Here is a 12,786-nt window from a genome sequence, read left to right on the forward strand (position 1 = left end):
ATCCATATCGAAGACTGTGCTCTTTGATCTTCATAAGTAAATGTTTCAAGTCCTCTTCACTTTCAGCGATCAAGGTTGTATCATCTACATATCGCAGGTTGTTAATGAGTCTTCCTCCAATCCTGATGCCACGTTTTTCTTCGTTGTTTGTTGTTGTTAGGTGCCATCAAGTCGATACTGACTCGTAGCAGCCCTATGTGCAACAGAATGAAACACTGCCCAGTCCTGGGCCAACCTCACAATCATTCCTATACCTGAGCCCATCTTGTTAGGGGTCGTCTTCTTCTTCTTTGACCCTCTCCTTTATCAAACATGATATCCTTCTCCAGTAACTGGTCCTCCCTGACAATATGTATTAAGTATGAGGGAAAAGTCTGACCATCCTGGCTTCCAAGGTACATTCAGTCTGCACTTCTTCCAACACAGATTTGTTTGTTCTTCTGGCAGTCCATGGTGCTTTTAATGTTCTTCTCCAACACCATAACTCAAATGCATCAATTATTTTCTCATTTATTGTCCAATTTGCTCATGCTAATGAGGCTATTGAATATACCATGGTGAGGCTCAGACCTAGTCCTCAAATTGGTATCTTTTTTTCTTGAATGCTTTAAAGAGTTCTTTTGCAGCAGAATTTGCCTAATGCAATATTCCATTTCATTTATTGACTGCTGCTTCCATGAATGTTGATTGTGGATCGAAATAAAATGCAGTCTTTGACAACTTCAGTCTTTACTTCTCATGATGATATTTATTGGTCCCATGGTGAGGATTTTTGTTCTATGTACATTAAGGTACAGTTCATACCGTATTCTTGATTCTTCATCAGTAAGAATTTTAAATCTTCTTCACTTCAAGCAAGCTAGGTTGAATCATCTGCATATTGCAAGTTGTTAAGGACTCTTCCTCCAATCCTGATGCCACATTCTTCTTCATATAATCCAGTATTTCAGATTATTTGCTCAGCATAAAGATTGAATATGTTTGTTGAAAGAATACTAACCTAGCACACATCTTTCCTTATTTTAAGCCATTCAGTATCCCCTTGTTCTGTTCAAACGACTGCCTCTTGGTCTATGTACAGACTCCTCATTAGCACAATTAAGTGATCTAGAGTACCCATTCTTCACAGTGCTATCCATAGTTTGTCTGAGCCACATAGTCAAAAACTTTGGCATAGTCAATAAAGTACAAGTAAACATCTTTCTGGTATTCTGTGCTTTCAGCCAAGTTCCATGTGACATTAGCAATAATATCCCTCATTCCATGTACTCTTGGGAATCCAGCTTGAACCTCTGGCAGTTAACTATCGAGGTACTGCTGCAATTGTTTTTGAATTCTACCGACTTCTTCAATCTGAAATTGATCAGACATGCAATCCAGATGCATTGATAATTACCTGTGATTGGACTGCAAAAGTTGGAAACGAAGAAGGATCAGTAGTTGGAAATAGAAGTTATGATGTGATCGCATGATAGAAATTTGCAAGACCAACAGCACATTCATTTCAAATATCTTCTTTTAAACAAAATAAAAAAGGATTCAAGCACTGACTTGCAATATTAACGGACTCCATGGGGAAAGTATTGAATAATATGGAAAAAGTCAAAAGCAGATGGAAAGAATACACAGAGTCATTGTACCAGAAAGAAATGGTTGATGTTCAACCATTTTAATAAGTGGCAAATGATCAACAATCAATGATACTGAAGAAAGAAGTCCACCCTGCCCGGATGGCTCTGGTGAAAAACGAGACTCCAGTAACTGAGAGAGTACCGATCGAAATCTTACAACAAACTGATGCAGTACTAGAGGCGCTCACTCATCTATGCCAAGAAATTTGAAAGACAGCTACCTGGCTTACCAATTGGAAGAGAGCCATTAGTTGTACTCATTACAAAGAGAGATGACTCAACAGAATGTAGAATTCATCAAACAGTGTCATTAGTATATCAGTTGCAATTTAATCACCTTGTTCAGGGCACTGGATTTTTGTTTTGTTTACCTCTACTTTCTAGTATCTGTTGTTTATAACACTTAAACTGCCCTGTATCTATTCTACAACCATTCCAAAGCAAAAATGGCAGCATTTGCCAAGAGACAAATTTTAGATGGCAGAAAGAGATAGGAAAGAAGGATGAATGGAAATGGGAAACACAGGGAGGAAATCTGTTGAATGCTGTTACATTGTGTGGATGGCAGTCAGTGGTATGAAACAAAATGTGTCTGAACTGATGAACAGAAAAACTAATTTACTCTGTAAACTTTCACCCAAATAACAATTATGGAATCTTTAAAAGGAATCAACAGCAGCTGTGATATCCAAATTATTAGGAGTAATATGGTAGACTAATCGGAGAGGAAATCTTGATCTCCAGTTTCTGCAGTGTGCCCTCCTGTGTTATAGGGACAATGTACTCCCCTTTAAGCAACATTGACACTTTCACATATTACAGTGTGGTGTTTTAAATTGTCTGTTCCCTGTTCTCACTGTTTCTTGCACTCATGTATGGAAGTAATAAAAAGGGAGCTATTTTAAGGGTACCACCACTCGTCTGTCAGTGTTTTGTACTGTGGTGGCCTGTGTGTTACTGTGATTCTGGAAGCTGTGCCATGAGTATTTTAAATACCGGCAGGGTCATCCACTGTGGGCTGGTTTCAGATGAGCTTTCAGACAAAGACAGATTAGAAAGTAGTAGAGACAAACTACTTCCGAATATTTAGTCACTGAAAACCTATGAATTACAGCGGAACACTGATAGAGTGCCACAAGGTAAGCCCCCTCAGTTGGAAAGCACTCAAAATAAGACTGGAGGAGAGTTGCCTCCTCAAAGTAGAGTTGACTGTGATGACACAAATGGAGTAAAGCCCTCGGTACCTTCATTTGCTGATGGGGCATAACTCAAAATGAAGAGAAACAGCTATAAACATCACTTAATAATCAGAACATGGAATATATGAAGTATGAATCTAGGAAAATTGGAAATTGTCTAAAATGAAATGGAACGCATAAACATCTATATCCTAGGCAAAAGGGCGCTGAAATGGATCATTTTGAATCTGACAACCACATGGTTTACTATGTCAAAAATGACAAATTGAAGAGGAATGGCATCACATTCATCATGAAAAAATAGCATACCAAGATGTCATGAAGCACAGCACTGTCTGTAATAGGATAATATCCATACAACTACAAGGAAGACCAGTTAATACCACTATTATTCAAATTTACATTGTTGTTGTTAAGTGCCATTGAGTCAGTTTCGACCCATAGCGACCCTGAACAGGGTTTCTGAGGCTGTAAATCTTTACGGGAGCAGATCGCCTCATCTTTCTCCCGTGGAGCAGCTTGTAGTTTCGAACTGCTGACCTTTTGGTTTGCAGCCCGATTCGTAACCACTACCATATCAGAGCCAACCACTAAAGTCAATTATGATGAAATTGAAGAATTCTACCAACTTCTTCAGTCTGAAATTGATCAAAATGCAATCAAGGTGTATTAATAATCACTGGTAATTGGAATGCAAAGGTTGGAAACAAAGAAGAAGGATCGGTGGTTGGAAAATATGGCCTTGATGATAGAAACGGTGCTGGAGATGGCATGATAGAATTTTGCAAGACCAATGATTTGTTCATTGCAAATACCTTTTTTAAACAACATAAAAGACAACTATATACATGGACCTCACCAGGTGAAACACACAGAAATCAAATTGACTACATCTGTGAAAAGAGACGGTGGAAAAGCTCCATATCATCAGCCAAACAAGACTAGGCACAGACTGTGTAACAGACCATCAGTTGCTCGTATGCAAATTCAGGCTGAAGCTGAAGAAAATTAAAACAAGTCTACAAGAGCCAAAATATGACTTGAATGTATCCCATCTGAATGTAGAGATCATCTGAAAAACAGATTTGATACATTAGACACTAAAGAAGGAAGACAGAAGAGTTGTGAGATGAAATCAAGAACATTATGCAGGAAGAAAACAAAAGATCATTAAGAAGACTAGAGAAGGGAAATACTAAAATGGCTGTCAGAAGAGACTCTGAAACTTGCTCTCCAGTGTAGAGATGATAAAATAAATGGAAGAAGTGAGGAGGTACAAGAACTCAATTGAAAATTTCAAAGGTCAGCTCTAGAAGACAAAGTAAAATATTATAACAAGTTGTGCAAAGACCTAGAGTTAGAAAACCAAGAGGGAATAACATGCTGAAGGAAGTCCATGGTGCATTGAAGGCATTCACAAAGAACTAGGCACCAGGAACTAATAGAATACAAATTGAAATCGTTCAACAAACTGATGCAGCACTGGAGACACTCACTCATCTTTGCCAAGAAATTTGGAAAACAACTACCTGGACAACTGACTCAAAGAGATCTGTATTTTTTCCCATTCCAAAGAGAGGTGACCCTGAGGAATGAGGAAATCACCGGACGATATTATTGATAGCCTATGTGACCAAAGTTTTACTAAAGGTAATACAAAAATGGCTGCAGATATACATTGACAGGGAACATCAGAGGTTCAAGCTGGTTTTATTAGAGGATGTGGATCAAGGGCTATCACTGCTGATGTCAGATGGATCTTGACAGAAAGCAGAATATCAGAAAGATGTTTACCTGGGCTTTATTGACTATTCAAAGGCTTTCATGACCAACTATGGACAACAATGTGAAAAATGAGTATTCAGGAACACTTATATGTGCTCATGAGGAACTTGTACATAGACCAAGAGGCAGTTGTTTGAACAGAACAAGGGAACACTGAATGGTTTAAAATTAGGAAAAATGTGTGCCACAGTTGTATTCTTTCACTGTATTTATTCAACCTGTATGCTGAGCAAATAATCGGAGAAGATGGATTATATGAAGAAAAATATGGCATCAGAATTGAAGGAAGACTCATTAACAACCTGCAGTATGCAGATGATGCAGCCTTGCTTGCTGAAAGCAAAGAGGACTTAAAATACTTACTGATGAAGATTAAAGACCACAGCCTTTGGTATGGGTTGCATCTCAATGTAAAGAAAACAAAAATCTCACCCCTGTTCTAATGAGTAACATCCATATCAATGAAGAAAAGATTCAAGTTGTCAAAGACTTCATTTTTCTCCAGATCAACCATTAACAGTCATGGAAGCAGCAGTCAAGAAATCAAATGATGTATTGCATTAGGCAAATCTGCTGCACAAGACCTTTTTAAAGCGTTGAAGAGCAAAGATGTCAGCATGAGGATAAAGTGTGCCTGACCCAAGCCATGGTATTTTCAGTGACCTCATATGCATGCGAAAGTTGGACAGTGAGTAAGGAAGATTGTTGAAGAATTGATGCATTTGAGTTATGGTATTGGAGGGAAATATTGAAAGTACCATGGGTTGCCAAAAGAACCAACACATCTGTATTGGATGAAGTATAGCCAGAGTGATGCTTGGAAGCAAAGGATGGCCAGACTCCATCTTTCATACTTCAGATTATTATCAGGAGGGATCAGTCACTGGAGAAGGATATCATGTTTGGTAAACTGGAGGATGGGAGAAAAGAGGAAGACCCTTAACGAGCTGGATTGTCACAGTGGCAACAATGATGGGCTCAGGCATAGCAACAATTGTGAGGTTGGCCCAGATCCAGGCAGTGTTTCGTTCTGTTGTGCGTAGGGTCGTTATGAGTTGGTATGGACTCAATGACATCTAACAACAAAAACATAAGGGTGAGTCCAAAAGTATTGCTATTAGGGTTCCAGTTTATACATGCATGAGTTTTCCCCAAACAAAATGTGTTTCAACGGTTCTGTGAGATCAGTGGATGCCTGCAGGCAAGTTTCCTCAATAATAACACTTAGCTTCATTAGGGTGCCTTCCCAAAAAGGGCCCAATCCAACAGTGACTTTCAAGCACATCATCTGGGCCAGTTGAATTGTAAGCAGAGAGGTCAGCTCAGATGGTTATGATAACTGTTTTTGGGTTTTCCAAGGGTTAATCTTGATAGATTTTTTTTTTGAAAGACAGGGTGATCGCGGAGGCTTATAATGAAGAAGTTTTAACAAAATCAAAAACTCCATTGGTAAGAAAATGGTAGGAACGTTACATCGAGTAATTTGTTTTTCCATCATGATGATGTACTTGCTCATTCTTTGAGTTTAGCAGTAGCTGTCCTATGAGAATTTCTTAGAGGAACCTTGCCCCATCTACCCTCCAGCCCTGATTTTGGCCCTTCAGACTTTCAGAAGTGTATATAGTCCTAGGCAGATGATATGTTGATCAACAATAGGTTAACATTTTGATTCTCTGATAGAAGTTGCTTTGATTTTATAGCAATATTTTTTGACTTATTCATATTTGTTATTTTTGTTGCTGTTCATCATTTTAGCCCCAGAATTAAGGTGAACCTTGTCATGGTATAACAAAAAATCAGATATATGTTCATTTTTGAAAAGTAATTAAAATAGTATCCATGAGAAAACATTCAGAAACTAGAGAAGTAGCCATTAAGCAAATGCTGGTTCTTTGATAGAGGAAGTTGGGAGAATATAAATGTTCCCTCAAATAATAATATTTCAAACTGATTTTGCATTTTTAGTAATTTCTTGTAATGTCTTAATATCCTAGTCATAGTGAATTTAAAACAAGATGCTTAACTAAATACTTTCTCAGTTTATCAAATAAATGTTTTTGAACAGAGACCGAGCTCATGGAAGATGTACTTATCTGGCTATGGTGTGGAGCTAGCAATCAAGAGTACAGAATACAAAGCTCTGGATGATACCCAAATTAAAAGTGAGTATGTTATCTCAAAATTTGAGTAGAATGAAAACTAGGAGGCTTACATACTTTTGTTTTGGAAAACTCTAATGAAGTTAATCCTGTATGTGTTAATATCAGGTTGGAAATGGGAGTGGGTGTCTTCTTAGTTTGGAATTTAAATTTAAATGGAAATAAATTTATTATACTTAATATGTCCTCAAAACTAGGAGTTAGTGTATTATTTTGCTTAGACACTGTAGCTTCCCACTCATTTTTAGCAAAGCATACAAACTGTAAATTGAGGTATAATGGATGCTTGTGGCTAGAGATGACTGATCCAAGACCCAGAGTGGCCCATAATCTATAGTTCAGTCACTCTGGGTCTGAGGGGATCACATTGGCTTAGGAAGCTTTGTCTAAAGTATTTGTCGCGGGTGAGTCGAGCTGACTCAAGGTAACCCTGTATTGGGTTTCAGAGGCTGTAAGCCTCATCTTTCTCCCACAAAGCAGCTGGTGGGCTTGAATCATAGAGTTTGTGGTCCACAGTCCAGTGCTTACCCTTCAGAACCACTGTGGTCCCCATGACGTTAGGATGGTGATTTTTTTAAGGGGGATGGGAGAATCTTGTGAAGTAATTTATTTAGCTGAGGTAGATTAGATTTGTGATCTGTAAACCAATCTTCTTTGTTGTATTAACTAAATCTTTGCTCGAGATAAACTCTGGAGAACTAAATTAAGCTAAAGAATTTCCCATAATTCCTTTGGATGTCTTGTTTTCTGGTTAATCTGAAATTTATACCTGATTCTTGGTGAAGAGAATTTCATTCATTTTTAACTATGCATTCAGATTGGCTCTTACTTTGGTTTTCTTATTCAGGAGTTGCTCATGAAGACCCTGCCTTGATTGCAGAGCATTAGCTCTGACTGCCCCTGCCAAATGTACTTCAAGTAAAGATCTTCGTTACTGTAATTTAAATATTTTTGGTTAAAGAATTACTGGAAAACTATAATACAAATAAAAGGAGCTCTGGTATCGTAGTGGTTACAGATTGGGCTGCTAATCTTGAGGTCGGCTGTTCGAAACTACCAGCTGTTCTCAGGGAGAAAGATGAGGTTTTTTGCTCCCGTAAAGATTTACAGCCTCAGAAACCCTGTGCAGGGTCACTATGAGTCGAAACTGACTCCGTGGTACTTAACAACAACAACATAATAAAAATAATAATCTGGATAGTGTATATATTCTAATTTAGTTATTACATAGCTTTATACTGTTTAGAACTTAGTATCTTAATTGCCATGAAAGTGACAAAGTATTTTTTTAACTATCCTTGGACTAGTAGAAATTTCTTTAAATATCAGATGATCGCATATGTATTCTCTATATTAACAAATTATGCAGTAAATCCAGTCAAATCTATTTTTCACATATCTTTGGAATATACCTTCCTCCTCTATTTTAGTACCACTACATTATTTTATTATTGTGATTCATTTATTATTATATTTTCTGCATAAGTGTTAGGCTTCTAACTGACCCTCTCTCTGATCTTTGGTTCCCTCAGCATAAATGAATCAGTGTACTTTCCAGACCCCTTCAGAATGTACTTTTTGTTATGGGAATCTGACTTTGTAACTCCGCTGGCTAAAACCCTTTAGTAGCTCTCTGCTACCCTGCCTCATAAACTCAAAATTCTGTAACAGAGCCGGCAAAGTGTCTCATAGTATTCCCCTTTCTGCCTTATCACTCCCCCTTACCCTGTCTCCTTTGTACTCTCAGGTCCTGCAGTACTGAACTACTGTGAAGAAAAACTTTCTCTTTCCCGAATGCCTACATGGTTTTCCAAGCCTTTATGAGCTCTACCACTTTTATCCCTTGGCATATGCTATTCCTTCTACTTGAAATCCCCCTCTTCCTATCCCCGTCTCTAATCTTTTATATTGCATCTATCTTTTTAAGACTCAGATCAGTCATTACAGAGTCCTGGTGTGGATTAATGTGCTAGACTGCAAAGTTGGTTTGAACTGCAGGGTTGGCGGTTCAAACTCTACCACTGCTCCTTGGAAACCCTGTACAGGGTCTCTGCGAGTCAAAACTGACTTGACGGCATGTAACAACATCAGTTATTACCATTGTGAAGCTTCATCTCTTCCAGGTCTAACAGCAGATGGCTTTTCCTTTTCTCTCTTCTGTATAACTCTATACCTACTGTTAGTAAAGCTCTTCATACTGTGAAAAAGGCCTATTTATTTGCTGCTCTCTTTTTTCATTAAGCAGGGTCTTTTGTATCTCTCTTCCCAGTGTCTGCCCTGATAGGTATCTATGACTATAGTAAGCAGTCAGTAACTGTTAGTCTACTGAATGAAGGGAAAGGGAATAGAGAGTGGGTCAAAGCACCCAGGGTTTGTAGATATAGCCCCAGAGGTCCTGCCTTTCAGAAGAGATATAAGAGAGAGGTTCATGAGCTTCATGAGCTGGGCCCCTCTGATGGCCATCAAGCAGCTCCATGCTGCGAGAGCTCACACATTCTTTTAGTACCAAATACATAATATTATACCACACTATATTTTGTAATTATTTGCTAAGAAAAGGAAAAGGGAAGAGAAATGACTAAAATAATTATATTTTTATTTCTGAAGTCTTAAGTCTGTTTCTTTTTAAAGGAACCCATATAATTCCTTGCTTGCATGTATGAAAATATGCACAAATTCATATTTGTCAGGGACAGGAATTTTCAGCCTGACTTAAGAGGTAAACCCAGGGTTTCCCAGACACTTGAACTTAGCACTTCTAGCTGTAAAACGGAACTGGACTATGACAACATCTATGAAGTATTTATCATTTAGTGCTGTGAGTCGGTTCTGACTCATAGTGACTCTGTATAGGGTTTCCAAGGCTGTAAATCTTTGTGGGAGCAGAATGCTCAGCATTCTCACACCCAATGGCTCGTGGTGGGCTGGAACCTTGACCCTTGTGGTTCTCAGTCCAGTGTTTATCTTACAGAGCCACCATGACCCAAGAGTATTAATTGGGTGATTAAATATTTAATAATCTACCCAGGTCTGATTTAAAAAAAAAAAAAAGAGTATACTCAGGAATACAAGTCAGTGCCATTAATCTGTCCAGGAAACAAACAAACAAAAATGGTGGAGCCTGTGGAATTAATTTGAGTCCTTCTAATTAATCCTGGTGTGGCGCTGTGGGCTAATGTGCTGGACTGCAAAGTCATGTGAACCACAGGGTCATTGGTTCAAGCATAGTAGTCGCTCCTTGGAAACCCTATACAGGGTTGCTGTGGGTCAGAATCAACTCAACGGCCTTCAACAACAACAACAACAACAACAATTATTGATTTGGAATCCTGTTGTGGTGCGGTGGGATTAGGCACTGGACTGCATGGTCAGTTTGAATCACAGGGACAGTAGTTCCGATTCACCAGCCACTCCTCGGAAACGCTATCCAGAGTCACTGAATAGGGACTGACTCAACGGCCCCTTAGCAACCTAACTACTGACTACGTAGTCCAGTTCAAACCTGAAAATAATTTTATTTTGTGTATTTCAAAATAGCTGCAAATGATACTGTTGTAGAAGATGAAAACGAAGCAAGTGAAGTTCAAGGATTTCTCTTTGGGAAACTAAAGTAAGTGTGACCACAAATAAAACTGGTATTATTGGGATTATTATACTCAAAAGTTTAGTTTTAGAAGAGTTAATTCAATGTGCTATGTTGGTAAATGTTTCACATTTCCTTTTTATATTCAGAGATTTGTTTTTATTATGAAAGTAACACGATGTTAAAAACTTTATGAGAAGAAAAAAAATGCTTCAACCCATGGCCACTCCAAACAGATCAGCTGGAATTGTCACTAGTCCTGCACCATCTTCCATATTGTTAGTGTGCTCGTGCCTTCTGCACTGCTTCACACAGTGTTCTCTTGTGAGCCGTAGGTTTTCATTGGCTGAGTTTAGGAAGTAGATCATCAGATGTTTTTTCTTAGTCTGTCGTAAGTCTGGAAGCTCTACTAACACTGCCCACCAATGCTGATCCTCCTTGTATTTGAAATACAAGTGACATAGTCGTACGAACATAAAAGCCACCACAATACAGCAAACTGATAGATGGATGGTGGAGTCTGTAAAATGATCCATAAACTCCACTCATTCCACATATGAGAAATCATGTCTTTACATATTTTATAGCAATGAATAAATGTATTTGTAACATGCATTTATTTATTGCTAGAAATAAATTTATGTTACAAATAATTGCATGGTTTTTACACTGTCAAGCCATATATAGGCTACCTGCTTTTTTCATATCCTGTGAAATGTGCCACTGTTTACTGAAACAGTCTCATAGAAGAGACTGTAGATTATACCTTTAATATTCCCTTACATGTTTCTGAGCACAACTTGGGTATATCTATCATTGTTGCTGTTGTTAGGTGCCATCGAGTTGGTACGACCCATTGCGACCTTATGCACAGTAGAATGAAACATTGCCCGATCCTGAGCCAACCTCACTACTTTGCCACGCTTGAGTCCATCGATGCTGCCACTTGGCCAATCCATCTCGTTGGGGGTCTTCTTCTTTTTCTGTGACCCTCCACCTTACCAAACATGATATCCTTCTCCAGTGACTGGTCCCTCCTCACAATACGTCCAAAGTATGAGAGATAACGTTTGGCTATCCTGGCCTCCAAGGAGCACTCTGGCTGCACTTCTTCCAGAACAAATCTATTGTTTCTTTTGGCAACCCATGGCACTTTGAATATTCTCCTCCAACACCATAACTCAAAAGCATCAATCTTCTATGGTCTTCCTTATTCACTGTCCAGCTTTCGCATGCATATGAGATTATTGAAAATACCATGGCTTGGGTCAGGTGCACCTTAGTCCTCAAGCTGACGTCTTTGTTCTTCAACACTTAAAAAAGGTCTTGTGCAGCAGATTTGCCTGATGCAATACATCATTTGATTTCTTGACTGCTGCTTCCATGAGTGTTGACTGTTGATCCAAGAAGAATGAGTCCTTGACAACTCCAGTCTCTTCTCCATTGATAAAGAATGTTGTTTATTGCTCCCGTGATGAGGATTTTTGGTTCTTTTTTTACATTGAGATGTAATCCATACAGAAGGCTGTGCTCTTTGATCTTCATCAGTAAATATTTTAAGTCCTCTTCACTTTCAGCAAGCAAGATTGTAACATCTGCATATCGCAGGTTGTTAATGAGTCTTCCTCCAATCGTGATGCCACGTTTTTCTTCATAGGACCCATCTTCTCATATTATTTGCTCAGCATACAGGTTGAATAAGTATGGTGAAAGAAAACAACCTTGTTGCACACCTTTCTAAACTTTAAACCATTCAGTGTTCCCATGTTCTGTTCGGTAGTAGGAAGGATCAATAGTTGGAAAATACGGTTTTCTATTGTTGGAAAATACAGCCTTGGTGATAGAAATGATGCTGGAGAATGCATGATAGAATTTTGCAAACTCAATGATGTGTTCATTTCAAATACCTTCCTTAGACAGCAAAAGAGATGCCTATACACATGGACCTTACTAGATGCAATACATAGAAATCAAAATAATCTGGGGAAAGTGATGATGGAAAAGCTCCATATAATCAGTCAAAACAAGGCCAGGGGCAGAAAGTGAAACAGGTCATCAATTATTCATATATGCAAATACAAACTGAAGCTGAAGAAACTGAAAACAAGTCCACGAGAACCAAAATATTACATTGAATTTTTCCTACCTGAATTTAGGGGTCATCTGAAGAACAGAGTTGGTACAGTAAACACTAAAGACCGAAGACCAGAAGAGTTGTGGGATGACATCAAGAACATCATACATGAAGAGAGCAAAAAGACGTTAAGAAGACAAGAAAGAAGGATAAGGTCAAAATGGATGTCAGAAGAGACACTGAAACTTGCTCTCCAGCATGGAGATGCTAAAGCAAATGGAAGAAATGAGGAGGTCTAAGAGCTGAACAGAAAATTTCAAAGATCAGCTCGAGAAGATAAAACCAAATATTATAT

At 38.4% G+C, this 12,786-nt stretch overlaps 1 protein-coding gene across 1 annotated transcript in view; it reads left to right on the forward strand.

Moving 5' to 3' along the window:
* UGGT2 (UDP-glucose glycoprotein glucosyltransferase 2) overlaps positions 1-12,786 on the forward strand; it is a 198,247-nt gene that overhangs the window by 40,798 nt on the left and 144,663 nt on the right. The window contains exons 6-7 of the mRNA XM_006832064.1: positions 6,681-6,777; positions 10,312-10,384. Coding sequence (XP_006832127.1) covers positions 6,681-6,777; positions 10,312-10,384 — 170 coding nt within the window. The remainder of the gene's footprint in view (positions 1-6,680; positions 6,778-10,311; positions 10,385-12,786) is intronic.

The sequence above is a fragment of the Chrysochloris asiatica genome, unplaced genomic scaffold (assembly GCF_000296735.1).
Source record: "Chrysochloris asiatica unplaced genomic scaffold, ChrAsi1.0 scaffold00005, whole genome shotgun sequence".
NCBI classification, from domain to species: Eukaryota; Metazoa; Chordata; class Mammalia; order Afrosoricida; family Chrysochloridae; genus Chrysochloris; species Chrysochloris asiatica.